Genomic DNA, 13,955 nt, shown 5'->3' on the forward strand with positions numbered 1-13,955 from the left:
CACAACATCCAGCATATATAAATAGAACGTAGTACTGCTACCATGTATATGCATGGTAGTTGCATGCTAATGTGTTTATAATTTCTATATCTATTAATTCTCTCTAACACACTATAATATAGAGAGGAAATTCCTTTAATTCGCAATATATAAGAAAATTTTATGAAATTAAAAATACTAATCTGTTTAACATTCCATGTTAATCTAGACTCATTTTAAACTCATCTTAAAAAACAAAAAAAAGGATCGGAACAAACAAACTAGACGAACTTACTTTTATTTAATCTTTCAAAGGCATTTGATGTGTGTGTGTGTATATATATATATATATATATATATATATATATATATATATATATATATATATTATACAATCTTGAATTATGGAATCCGTGGAAATGATCATAAATAATAATGATTCATGAGCAGGTTGAAATCTTGACTATTTTTTTTTAAATATGACTTATATGCTGCCCATGCATGATCACAATTTGACTTTCATATGAAATCTGATCACCGCTATCAGCCAATGAGGGAACTAAGTCAATTAAGGTTGTCTATTTTATATAACATGTATATCGTACTGCTCAAAATATGGCTTTGGATTTATATATAAAAGCTTCCACCTGGGGTTTTCTGGCCTCCGTTGTTAGTGCATGCCAGCCTCCACTTGTCGATCTCATGTTCTAATTCATCCAAGCAAGCATATTTTCTCAGAAGCATACATTAATTCAGGACAATCAAAAACTTCCATCCACTAAAAGTTCACCCACTTTTCATGTGTACCTACATGCATATGATCATTAGTGTTATCATTTTAATTATTATTATATGTTTCTCAGACTTGATGATCTATCTGTTCTTTATAACAATTTCTACAATATAATCATGTACATCAAATTACGCATGATTAGTCAAAATGAAATATCAAAATTACTCAAGAAATTGAGTAAGAATATTATTATAAAGATTCCTTATTATATACACATAATTGAACAAACCAATAAGGCCAATATTAGTTGTTTAATTACCTGCAAATTATATATATATATATATATATATATATATATCATTTAAATCCTGGAAACACAATATCCAGGAAATCAGGTCAAAGATTCGTTTCTGGACAAATTATCATCCTATCTGATCTCCAAGAAAAATTTAAAACATTATGATCACTACTAGAATCTCTACCTTAATTTCATGCGCACTACAGTACATAAATACTGTTCTTTAATTTCTGGTAGGACCTTCCATAAACACATCCATCCAAACTATATAATATTATACAGCCGGCCTCGGCCTCTTCATAACGGATCCACAACTCAAATCAGATCCTTCAAAATTATGGCAAGCCTCAACTTTGTGGACTTCCTTCCTATTGTATTCGCCTTGCTCATCTCTGCCGGAAGTGCCACGCCGATGGCTGGTGCCTCGTCGATGCCGGTGGTCAAAGCGGGTTACTATCCTTCATGGGTTTTGGATAGTTTGCCACCTTCAGCCATAAACACATCATTGCTTACCCATGTCTTTTATGCTTTTCTTGTGCCTAACAATGTCACCTTTGAACTTGACATCTCGGATTCGACGGCCACGATCCTCTTAAACATCACCACCACCCTCCATCACAAGAATCCCAGCGTGAAGGCTCTTTACTCCATTGGTGGAGGAGGCATCGACCCAGATCCTTTTGCTACCATTGCCTCCAATGTCTCATCTCGTGGAACTTTCATACATGCAACTATAGAGGTTGCACGCAAGTATGGGTTTGATGGGATTGATCTTGACTGGGAATACCCTCAAAACCCACAAGAAATGAATGATTTTGGCCAATTACTGAAAGAGTGGAGGCATGCAATCCGAAAGGAGGCTAAGATCACAAACAGGCTTCCTCTATTGCTCACAGCCGCCGTGTACTATTCAGCAGACTTAACAGATGGCAGCAGCCGCTCTTACCCGGCGGCCGCGATTAAGGATAACTTGGATTGGATCAATGTGATGTGTTACGATTATCATGGATCATGGGACACTTCAGCCACGGGGGCTCATGCGGCATTATTTGATCCACAAACCAATCTGAGTTCAGTTTATGGGCTTAAGTCGTGGATTCAAGCTGGGGTACCGGGAAATAAGCTGGTTATGGGCTTGGCGTTTTATGGTAAAACATGGAACCTCAAAGACCCAAACTCACATGGAGTCGGAGCACCAGCCATCGGCGTGGGTCCGGGAGATATGGGTGTGCTGACTTTCTCACAAGTGATGCATTTTAATAACAGGACCAAAGCGACCGTGGCATATGACGTGGACACAGTTTCGGCATATTCTTATACGGGGGCGTCGTGGGTAGGTTATGATGATGCCCTATCGACAACAGGGAAGATTTTGTTTGCTCAGGCGCTTGGGCTTCGAGGGTATTTCATTTGGGCTCTCAGCTTTGACAAGGAATGGACAATAACCGCACAAGGTACTTATATATCTTCTTTTTTTCATATCGTATAGTGCCATTTTTTCATTTTCGTAAGCAAATTGGTATTCCATGAACTATTCAATATTGAGTCATCATGTACGTACATATAATAATAAGAAAATGCTACTTTGATATTTCATTTTAACACTTTATATATTTTTATTTTTTATTTTTTACTTAATAATTAAGAAAGTATCTATTAGTATATTGATATATTTTTTTTATACTTTTTAAAAATATTTTTAAATGATAAAAAAATATGAATAAAAAAAAATTAAAAAATAAGAAGATAAATTTGTGTTAGGTGGCATACACAGCGGTCAAGAGTTGCAGCCTAGCACTACTCATAATAATATTCATGATCATTAAAGGCTATTAACATTTTTTTTTTTTTAATTTCTTGGCATGTAGCTTCAAGGTCATGGATCCTTGACAAATGATATGGGAGCTTTGTTATTTGGCATGTTGTCTGTTGGAGATCATCATCATCATCAAGTTGTTGCTCGAGAAAAAACTAAATAAAAAAATTGGAGCAGGCATGCTGCATATTGCCAGGAACCCCACATCACGGCCATGACATTCAATCTACTTGTAAAGTAGAACCATTAATATCCAGTGGTTTTCGATTTGTTGAGTAGTTTTGTAGCAAATTAAATTAAAGTCAACCCAATCCAATACATCTTATATATATGTTGTGTGCCAGCTTAATTGTTCTAATTAATTATATATAATTTTGGAACGACTAGAATGCTAGCTAGCTAGCTACATAGTACGTACCTGATCATTAATTGGTTTTTTTTTTTAATAATATTATGATTAGCAACATAGTACGTAAGTTCAGGTCAGCTAGACTAAGCTAGCTAGACAGTTTTTTTTTTTTTTCCAAGCAAGTAAATTTTATTAAAATAAAAAATGAGACATGTTAGAGGAGTGGGTTTCTAACAAAATATCCTGATCAAACAACAACTATAGTACAAATGTGGTGAAAAATAAAATAAAAAACAGGTTCTGCAAGCCCTATTAAGAGGGAACTGTCTTAAAAGACGTTTTAAAGGTAAGTCACTGTTGGAAGCGGTACAAACAGATGCATTGTAGTTGAAAGTCTTGAGATATTTGTGATGAGGTCCTTGGTCTCTCTCACAAGATCACCGATTAATTAGGAAAAACAATAACCCTAATAGATCGGCAGAGAAAGGTCAGATTTGCAATGAAGGAACAGTCAGTCCAAGCCTCTAGAGTAGCACTTGAGGACCACGTGCCGGTGGAATGGAGGAGGGGTCTGGCCTACCCATTTCGCTAGGCTACTATTGATGGCTCTGTTGGAATTTTTAAAATTTTTTTTTTTTTTTTTACTTGGTGATTAAGGTAGAGTTTTTTTAATAATATTAAGATTTTTTTATTTTTTTAAATATTTAAAAATGTTAAAAAAATACATATAAAAAAACTAAAAAAATTCTAATATAAGTAACAGTAGCTTCCCACGGGAGCTGGGGGCGTGGCTGTAGAGCCACCCATTAGGATCACATAAATTACATGACACAAATATTACTCAATGCCGAATCAAGTTAGATTCTTATAAATACGTGCTAGCTAGCTTTCAACAAACTCTGATCCGTTCAAATGATTCTTTTGTGGCTTTTCCCTCAATAAACAGCGCCCAACAATCTGTCAATAAAATCACTACAATCAATTAATGCACGAGGATTTCAAGGATGTACTGTTAAGTAGTACATGATGATGATGATCAGCATCCAACTTAAGACATATATATGCTGCATTTATGCCTTGTCGTTATCTCTTATGATCTGTCACATTGTTCGAACATCACTTTCAAACGATATGTTCGGTGTAAGCGCCTTGAAATAATTAACTTCTAGTTATCAAATTGCCTTCGCGCGTACTAATTAGTTTAAACCAGTTCGTTTTTGTTCCGAAGTGAATTTATGAGGACTTCAAGATCATTAGGTTAATCATATGATCAGTAAATCAGCAAAGATGAATTGCTTTGATATATTAGCCAAAGATTATTTTAATTAAATTCAATATCATACTGATCAACCACATATACTTAATGGTTTGTTATGAGGGATCGATAAACGTCGGCAGATATGGATCAAAGTAGAAAACTTCTTATGAAATGGAAAGATTCTTTTATTTTTGCTGGTTGTGAAAAGCCCGACCGGCTAGATCGATCATTCTCTTCTATGCCTATATATATACACACCAATACCACTGTTAACTTCATTGTTTTTTGGTGTTAAAAACTAAGAGATCAGATATGGATATCTTCGTCTCATATCTACTTCAGATTGTTGTCCTGTGCATCTCTCTTCTTCTCATCTTCAGAATCTACCGAAAGAAACCCACCTCCCCCAGGCTTCCACCGGGCAGCAAAGGATGGCCTTTCGTGGGTGAAACTTTGGAATTCGGCAGGGCCTGCATAAGTGGTGATCCAGAGAAGTTCATAACTGATAGAATGAGCAAATACTCCCCAGATGTCTTCCATTCCTCCTTGTTTGGAGAAGACTTTGCTGTGTTCTGCGGTGCTTCTGGGAACAAGTTCTTGTTTTCAACTGCGAACGAGAGTGTCAACACATGGTGGCCCCGCTCGCTGCTTGAAAGTCTGAATTTTCCTTTCGATGTGGAAGGTTTCAAGGACGAGCTCGACGAATTGCGAGCAATGCTCCCTGAATTTCTGAAACCAGCGGCTCTGCAACGCTACGTACCTGTAATGGATTCCATGGCAAAAGAACACATGGAGATAGAATGGTCTCCTTATAAAGAAGTGAAGGCTCTCCCACTGGCAAGGAAGTACACCTTTGCAATTGCATGTAGGCTTTTAATAAACGTAACAGATACAGAGCGTGTAAACAGATTTACGAATCTCTTGAATCTTGTCGGAGCTGGCCTCATATCAGCTCCGATCAAACTTCCATTCACAGCTTTTAGTCGTGCAGTTAAAGCAGGCAAACTCTTCCACGAGGAGCTCTTCGCCATCATTAGACAGAGAAAGATGGAGTTCTTAGAGAAGAAAGGGCAAGAAAATGTACTGGACGTGTTGACTCGCATGCTCCTTATTATAGAAGAGAATGGCAGAGAAATTAGCGAGAAGGCGGTCGCAGCTAGCATTACTGGTTTATTCATTGGCAGCTACGATACAACAAGTTCGACAATTACATCCACTTTGAGGTATCTTGCAGAGTCACCCCATGCCTACAACGAGGTTTTAAAAGGTAACATGATATGATGATTCTTTGACATGTTGAATGGATATTAATGCAAGCCAAAGGCTATCGTTTTTTTTTTTCCTTTTTTTTGCAGCTCTTCAAACACAAGAAACTTATAAACATGATATATCTGTACGGTAGTTTAATCTGATATGAAAGTGGTTGGTTTGTTGTAATCAACAGAACAAATGGAGATAGCAAAGTCCAAAGGTCCAGGCGAGTTCTTGAATTGGGATGACATTCAAAAGATGAGGTATTCTTGGAATGTGGCATGTGAAGCAATGAGGCTAGCACCACCTGGCCAAGGAGCTTTCAGAGAGGTCACATCTGAACTCACTTATGCAGGTTCCACAGTTCCAAAAGGATGGAAGGTATGTATAACAATTATATGCCTATTATATATACAAGCCGTCAACATGCGAACTAAGCATGGATTATTTGCGATGATAACGATTATTTACAATAAAACAGATTTATTTTGACAAAAAATAATCATTTTCATTAGAAATAACTGGCTACAAATAAACAATTTTAACTATCGTGGAGATGAATGCATCTTTTATATTGATTTGACGAAACAAAATTTATTAATTTGTTCCTATATGAATGTATAAAGAGTGTATTTTCGATACCAACTTGCAAATATATATAATTTTTCTAAAATGACATGCATTATATATATTACATGATCTCAATCTGTTTTATTGTAGGCTTACTGGACAGTAGCTTCAACACACAAGAACCCCAAGTATTTTCCTGATCCAGAAAAGTTCGATCCGTCAAGATTTGAAGGGCATGGGCCAACACCATATACTTTTGTACCATTTGGAGGAGGACCTCGAATGTGCCCTGGGAAGGAATATGCACGATTAGAGATACTCTCTTTCATTTATAATCTGGTGACCAAATTCAAATGGGAGAAACTAAATCCCAACGAAAAGATTATATTCAGTCCAGCTCCTACTCCAGTCAATGGTCTTCCGCTTCGCCTTAATCCTCTTAAGAATAATTAATTTATATAAAAAATGGCTCAACAAATTAATTTAGCTTCTTGTAACAGACGTTGTTGTCACAGCTAGCCAATAAGAGTACTTACACGTTCTGAGAGATCAATTTATGATCTGTAGGCCAACTTTGGTGTTTTTTTTTTAAGGTGTGTAAGTTATAATATTGTATATATAATTCCTTTGAATAAAGTGGGACTCGTAATTAATAAAATAGTAGATTTTTTTGTTGGTTCCAAGTCGTGTATTCCACTTTCAACATATATTAGGCAAAGACTTTTAAATCATAACTTTTTATTATAAGCCATGACTTTATTTTTAGTAATGTTACATACAGTCGTAAAGTGCGTAAATATCATATAATCATTTTGGAAAAAAGTTGAGTCTACTGTTAAAAAATTATTTTTTTTTTTATGTAGATATCGTATTTACTAACTTTTTTCAAAAAAATTACGCGATACTTGCGCACTTCACAACTGAAAATATAATTTCTCCTTTCGGAAACCCCCCATGTGCATGATGGGATAGATTATTAGAATATATAGTTGTCTGCCTTTTGTAATTAACATCAACACAACTGATCTTAATCACAATTATATTTTTCATAACCATGTTAAAAATGGCTGGAGGTATTTTAATAAAATGACAATGTTTTTACAACTTATTTTATAAAATTCCGTTTATTTAAAACATGTGTATACAAAAATTCGTATGTTTTTATCATTAATTCTCATTATTGCAAAATATTTTCTGCCTAATGTAGACACAATTCTCATATATATGAGAAATGCTAGTTTAATGCATTTTTTAAATGTTTAAAATAGTTATTATTTGTGAATTTGTGTATTTTTTTAAATATTTAAAATTTTCTTTAAAAAAGTGAAATTACAGTTAGAGCACACATACATAATTAAGAGCTGGGCGCACGGCATGGTATAAGAAAGACCCTTCTCAATATATATAGTTTCAATGTCACTCTCCGTAATGATTATTTATGGCTATATTTTGATATCTGTATTATATATTTTTTGTTTCAAATTATAGTGACAACCAAAATGTTATGTAATAGTAAATAATGTTTTATCTATGTTGAAATTATTTTATTATTTTTATTATTTATATAACAGCCGTACATAAATATATGGATTGTATAATAATTGTTCAAAAATTGATTTTTAAAATGACCTCGATTAGTTCTATCGAAAGGGAGGTGCTGCTGTTAGAATTAGGTGACACCATGATTCAAAAAAAAAAAATAGGTGACACCCTCCAATTCACATTCATATAAATATATATATGTATATATATATATATATATATATATGTGTGTGTGTGTGTATGTATGTATATATTGTAAACCTAGTCATTGGACTACGTGACTGTCGCGAATATCAGGTAGAGAAAATGACAACGATCAAGCGTACAATAGGATTAATCCAAGATTATCATCTACCATTAGTTTAAATTGTTTTTCAATTCCTATTCTCAATCCATGACCAATATATATGAGTTCGAAGTTTCGTTCATAATTTTGGAAACTTCTTCGTAGTGATTTTGTTTCATGCCTCATTTCGTAAGAAACCTCAAAGTGACTCTATTTCATTATATTCCATCCATGTCCCAATTCTACTTAATATGCATTTGGTGTCATTGAGATAAGAGATGTCGTTTCTAGTCTATCTATTTCTATTTTTATATATATAGAAAGTTGAAAAATCATCATATAAGAATCTAGAAATTGCAATAGAAAAGAAAAATGAGAGTTTGTGATAATTTTTCAATATTTTATACTAGGTAATCTAGTATCTTTATGCATAAAGATAATCAATTCCTTCATTGTGGAGTAGTATTGTCAAAGGACAAGCTTCAAATGCACAAATTTTATGCAAGTATTTTATAAAAAAGTAGATCGTAAAAAATGTGAATTTTTTACACATTTTCATGATAAGATCTATATTTTTATAAAAGACTCGTGTAAAATTTGTATATTTTAAATTTGTATATATCATTATTCTTGTATTATTAATCACCCCCTTTGAAGGCTAAAATATAGCCCCATTCAAGCCCACTGTATCACACGTATATCTTTTCAAACATATTAATTAGCAAAGCCTTTGTCGGATAATGCAAATCCAAAAAAAATGAAGATTTTGGACAATAGAGTCTGAAAATACACTGTATTGGATTATGCAAATGTAAAAGAAATGACTTTTAACTACAATAAATTAGTGTTGTGGGTCATATTTGGATTTAACTGTAGCTAGACCAAATGAAATAAAAAAATACTTTCACTCTCCCGATTCTTCTTCTTTCTCACTCATTTCTCTCCCGCGGGTTTTCCCTTCCATTTCTCATTTCTTCCTTCTTGGTTTCTTTCATTTCTCATCACCATTAAAATCACTGACTTTCCTTTCAGTTTCTCTCCCGCAGTCTAGGACTTTTAGTTATAGTAAATCACGCTTGAACTCAAGGAAATCTTCAGGTACTTTCCTTTTAGGCTTTTCCTGATTTCCTTTTAGCTACAGTTCATGTGAAGCGAGCAAAGTAATGAGGAGGAATTTGGGCTTGAATCTCCTGGGGAGGTCAAAGGGAGATAAAGGTGTTTTGGTAGTGTATTAGTAAGATTTAAAATTTGATTCTGGTGTCAACGCGAGAACGTGTCTTCTAGAAAATAGCCGTGTATTTGAATGCTTTCTCGTTTAGGATCATTTGGCCTTTTAGCAAGGCTTTTGCTTCAGTTAGAAGCTGGACGATTTTCATCTAAGTTTCATAAAGCCCTAACAAAACTCTAGTTTGGTAGCTTTGTCCCCTAAGTGAAAAAATGGAAATAACTAGATCTTGAATAATCGCCGTTGTTGTGCAATCTTTGGTATATTATGCGTCTTAATGTTGCTAAATCTTTTGCATGGGCTTTGAGGTTTGGTCATTTGTGTTTGATGGAAATTAACTATTCAGTGTGACAACCCTTTTGTTTGGTTGGGTGAAAAACAAGGAAAGAGCTGAAAAATGCAATTTAGAGTTTCTTTGTCTTTAGAGTTATACGTTTTGTTTATTGGAATTGGCTTTTACAGGCCAAATGATATTTTCTTGCATTTTTCTGAGGACCCAAACTGAGAGATAATGGGTTGATTTCGTATGAGACCTCTAGGCAAGAAGGCTGCGAAAGACAAGGAAAGAAAGAGAAAGTGTAGAGATGATGAATTCACCCATGCCATAGCTCGCATGACTGCTGAAAGAAATACATTCAGGATGGAGAGAAGAGAATTTAACAGCAAGCAAGAGCGAGATAGAAATGAACATCATGCACTTGAGAAGAAGAAGAAGTTCGAAGCTGAAATAATGAAATTAGATCTTGATGGGATGAAACCAAAGCAGCAACTTTATTTCCAATGTCTTCAAGATGAAATTTTCGATAGTTTAATGAGCAAGTCTGCAATCACATCACCGTCTGAGGACCCATCCACACCTTTTGGAGGTGTGTAAGTATTTGTCTAGCCCATTATGAAGTTGTAATTAACAGTAGTATATGTTTAATGTATACTTTGTCTGATTTTAGTGGCCGTCAAGCCATATGTGATGGATCAAATACATGTGGCTGGACAGCAACTTTGTGATTGGACATTGTCTTTATTTTTTGTGAAGGACATTAACATTAGTGATGGGCTGACTTTTGAAGGTGTTTATATTTTTGTAATGGACTGACTTTTTGAGATGTATATTTTTGTGATGGGCTGAAATGTGTTGAACATTAGTGATGACTTGTGTTTTTCTCAATGATGGTTTTTTTAAATGAAAATGTAATAGGAAGGTGTTTTTTTTCAATGGTGTTGTATGAAATATTTAGAATGTATTTGCTGCACTCCAGGACCCATCCACATCTTTATCCAAGTCTCATATTGTATTATATTAATATTTCTATATAGCTCTTAATCTATGAAAAAAAAAAAATTAATAGAACAAAACAAAAAAATTAAAAAAAAATATTATTAAGTTTATAATATTTTATTATTATTTTGACTAATATATGGATAATCCAATGTGGGAATAAGTTTTAAGTGAAATAACCAAATGCAAAATCATGTCATATTATGCAAATTTTACATTTGCATTTGCATAATCCAATGTTAATGCTCTTAATAGATCAAGACTTTGCAAGGGTATAGAAGGATTCTTTTATTTGGAAAACAAAGTGTGGGATAGAGCATTATTATTTATAAGCTTCACACTCCACACACTATAATTTTTTTTTATTTTTTTTATTTTTTTAAATTCTTTTTTATTTTATTCTTCTTAAAACAATTTAATTCTTTTACTAATCATTCATATAACATATATTTGGTAAGAAAAAAAAATTAAAAAAATCATGAAAATTGTGGTGTGTGGTGTATAAGGTTTAAGAATAGAATTTTTCATATATATATAAATATATATATTCTAGCTACGCCTATTTGTATTCCAAGTCTGCTTGCATGACTGGTAGCTAGTACCGCCCCAAACCCACGTACGTACTCTTTTATAAATTCAGTACTACTAGTACTCGATCGTGGTTATAATTTCTTGTTGCATGCGGGAGAAACATGCATGGGATCTCTTAGTAAGGATAGTTTGGTTAGATATTTAAATATGTTGATTCATATATATTTATAATCTCAATCTATATATATATATATATATATATATATATAGTATGATATAAACGTGCGTGATGCATGCTGATTTGTATTTGTCTCAATGATCTAAAATTCTTGTAAACCTACTGGACACGAGTAGCTTCGACACAAAAAAATCCTAAATATTTTCCAGGCCCGGAAAAGTTCGATCCTTCAAGATTTGAAGGGAGGAGTAGTACCTGATAACATGTCATGCCCTGGAAAGGAATTTGCACGAATGACGATTCTGATCATCACTTTCATTCATAACGTGGTGACCAAATACAGATGGGAGAAAGTAAATGCGAATGAAAAGGCTATTTACAATCCATCACCTAATTCTCCGATGAACGTACGGTCTTCCTGTTGGCCTTCAATCTCTAATTATAAAGAATTAGAATAATAATAAAAAAATGGCAATCGACTCATTAATATATGTTTACTAAATTAAGCTAGCTAGCTAGATGGCAGCTGCATGCATATATGCTTTGTAATTACCCGGTTCCACCCACTAAGATTTTTCATCATGACAAGCACCAACACCCCTCATGCACTATTATTTTTCCTTACGCATGCCGTTCATCTCCTCCCTCTCCACTTTCCACCGCTTAATTATTTTGTTTTCATTTCTCTTTCGGTGCATGATCATCGTTTTATTGGACCGTTGAGGATAGTGCACCGCCCATGTGAAACCACAGCCACACGGATCTCCTTCTCCCTCATTCGAATTCTCCCTCACAACCCATGTCCGCATGCATGCACAGCAAGCTTCACGCAGCAGCGATCATGGTAAATCCGCCATCGACCTCAACCGATCCACACGGCGCCGCTCTTGCATGCACGCACCAACAGCCGCTGCCACCCTAGCATTCACTCGTAGCAGCAACCAAACCGAGAACCACCGTAGAGAAGCCCCGTCGCACTGCCCAACCGTTATTCCTCTGCTTTGGCACCCGAAAACAGAGCACTGCTCCCTCCACATGAGCCACTGCCTTGCCATCCCGAATCCAAGCCAGCAATCGTTGCTGCTCCTCCCTCAGACGACCACCGAAAGCCACTGCCCAGCCAAAGCGTCGGCAACACCACCACCTCTGTTTTTCTCACTCAAAACAGAGATTTTTACCCACCGACCACCCACCTTGCCAGCTGCTCCAAGCTGTCACCACCTGAACGGAAAGAAGAAGCAGTTACTTCAGATCCTTTGAAAGGGATAAGTAGTGTCTCTAAAGGCGGATGACTAGCTTGAACTACCATTTTTGCTTTCTTCCTTGACAAAATTAGTTTTAACAACATTTAAAGTATTTTTAGGAATATAGTGATTTTCAACAAAATCAAAGAAAAGTATATACCTTTGTAGGGCATTCATCTTTTCTTTCCATTTTCGTTTAACACCTAATTTCTCAGTATCAGAAAACTTTGTATGATAAGCTTTACGCTTATCACGGTTTTCTTTTGAACTGTACTCATTTACAAGAGCGACTAAATCAAACTTAAGAGGTTTGTTTAAAACAGTCAAATTATGATGAATATGAGCAACCATATCTGAAGCTGTAGGTGATAAAGATGAATTTTCTTCTACTTTATCTGCTTTTTGTATGGGTTTACCACTAGAGGATTCACCCTCTTTGGTAGAATAATAAGCAGAAGTAACATGAGAGGATGTAAACAGTTTTTTCATTTTTAAAACAGGAACTGAATCTTGGACTGAATCTTTCAGAAACTGTTTGAGATGTTGGTCTCGTCTTACTAGATTTTCAGAAACAGAACTAGCACAAGAAGATCTAGATCTAGCAAAAGAATTTCTTCTTAAGCTAGGAGTACTAGTCTGATTAAAACTAATTTTGACCGTCCCGTCCATATATTGCCTGATGTAATCAAGATTACACTCAATAGGAATATTTCTGACAGGAGGTGCTTCATTTTTCAAAATTTAGAGTATGCAATTATATGTAGGCCGTTAAACTGACTATATGCATGTATGCAATATAACAATTAGATAAATGCAAAAATAATAATTTGCATAAACATAAAGCTTAGTAAAATTACAAAGCTTTGAAGCAGGTAGTACCAATTTGTACTTACAAGAGGAAATAATAGATAGGTTGAGAGCAGAATGGGAGAAGAAAGGATAGAAGGCGGAATGAGCTCTGCCTTATTCCGAAGTAAGGTTCTCCTTTTATAACACAAGGAATTCCTGTGTACAACAATAAAAGTAAACCCACACAAATTAGAAAGCTCATATATTAATTTCAAGTTCACGTGATATCTTCAACATGAAGATTAATCAAATCGAGTATTAATGCTTAATCAGCAAAGGAAAGCGCATCAAAATTGGGTACAAAAGCGGGGCTTGGGTTGATATGGAAACTGTACGTCGACATATAGTACTTTATATGGTCATGTATATATCAATTACGCGAGCCTCTATATGAAAGGAACTTCAACGCGGTTTTTTGGGAACATGAAGTGAGGTTTTGGATTGGTCGATTGGGTTTTCGTGGAGTGACTATCGGTAGAGAGAGAGATCCTCTATTTTTAAGAACATGAAGTCTCATTTTTCAGATGTAAGATTTATTTATTTATTTATTTATTGCCTGATGGGTGTTGG

At 34.8% G+C, this 13,955-nt stretch overlaps 2 protein-coding genes across 2 annotated transcripts; both read left to right on the plus strand.

The window, feature by feature from the left end:
• The first annotated feature begins 1,315 nt into the window (after positions 1-1,315).
• On the plus strand, positions 1,316-3,169 carry LOC109000756 (class V chitinase CHIT5b-like). Its single transcript, XM_018977750.2, has 2 exons — positions 1,316-2,464; positions 2,879-3,169. Exons 1-2 carry the CDS (start codon positions 1,348-1,350, stop codon positions 2,905-2,907), a joined length of 1,146 nt encoding a protein of 381 aa, XP_018833295.1. The 5' UTR covers positions 1,316-1,347; the 3' UTR covers positions 2,908-3,169.
• A 1,576-nt stretch (positions 3,170-4,745) lies between these two features.
• On the plus strand, positions 4,746-6,707 carry LOC109000648 (beta-amyrin 28-monooxygenase-like). Its single transcript, XM_018977602.1, has 3 exons — positions 4,746-5,700; positions 5,878-6,065; positions 6,405-6,707. The coding sequence occupies exons 1-3, from the start codon at positions 4,746-4,748 to the stop codon at positions 6,705-6,707; spliced, it is 1,446 nt and encodes a 481-aa protein (XP_018833147.1).
• The last annotated feature ends 7,248 nt before the right edge of the window (positions 6,708-13,955 follow it).

This window comes from Juglans regia, chromosome 15 (genome assembly GCF_001411555.2).
Source record: "Juglans regia cultivar Chandler chromosome 15, Walnut 2.0, whole genome shotgun sequence".
NCBI lineage: Eukaryota > Viridiplantae > Streptophyta > Magnoliopsida > Fagales > Juglandaceae > Juglans > Juglans regia.

Excerpts from the sequence above, each read along its gene's own strand:
- LOC109000756 (XM_018977750.2), top strand. The coding sequence starts at position 1,348 with ATGGCAAGCCTCAACTTTGTGGACTTCCTTCCTATTGTATTCGCCTTG. Across the intron at positions 2,465-2,878 it reads ATGGACAATAACCGCACAAG|CTTCAAGGTCATGGATCCTT; the intron begins GTACTTATATAT and ends CTTGGCATGTAG.
- LOC109000648 (XM_018977602.1), top strand. The coding sequence starts at position 4,746 with ATGGATATCTTCGTCTCATATCTACTTCAGATTGTTGTCCTGTGCATC. Across the intron at positions 5,701-5,877 it reads CTACAACGAGGTTTTAAAAG|AACAAATGGAGATAGCAAAG; the intron begins GTAACATGATAT and ends TGTAATCAACAG. Across the intron at positions 6,066-6,404 it reads CAGTTCCAAAAGGATGGAAG|GCTTACTGGACAGTAGCTTC; the intron begins GTATGTATAACA and ends GTTTTATTGTAG.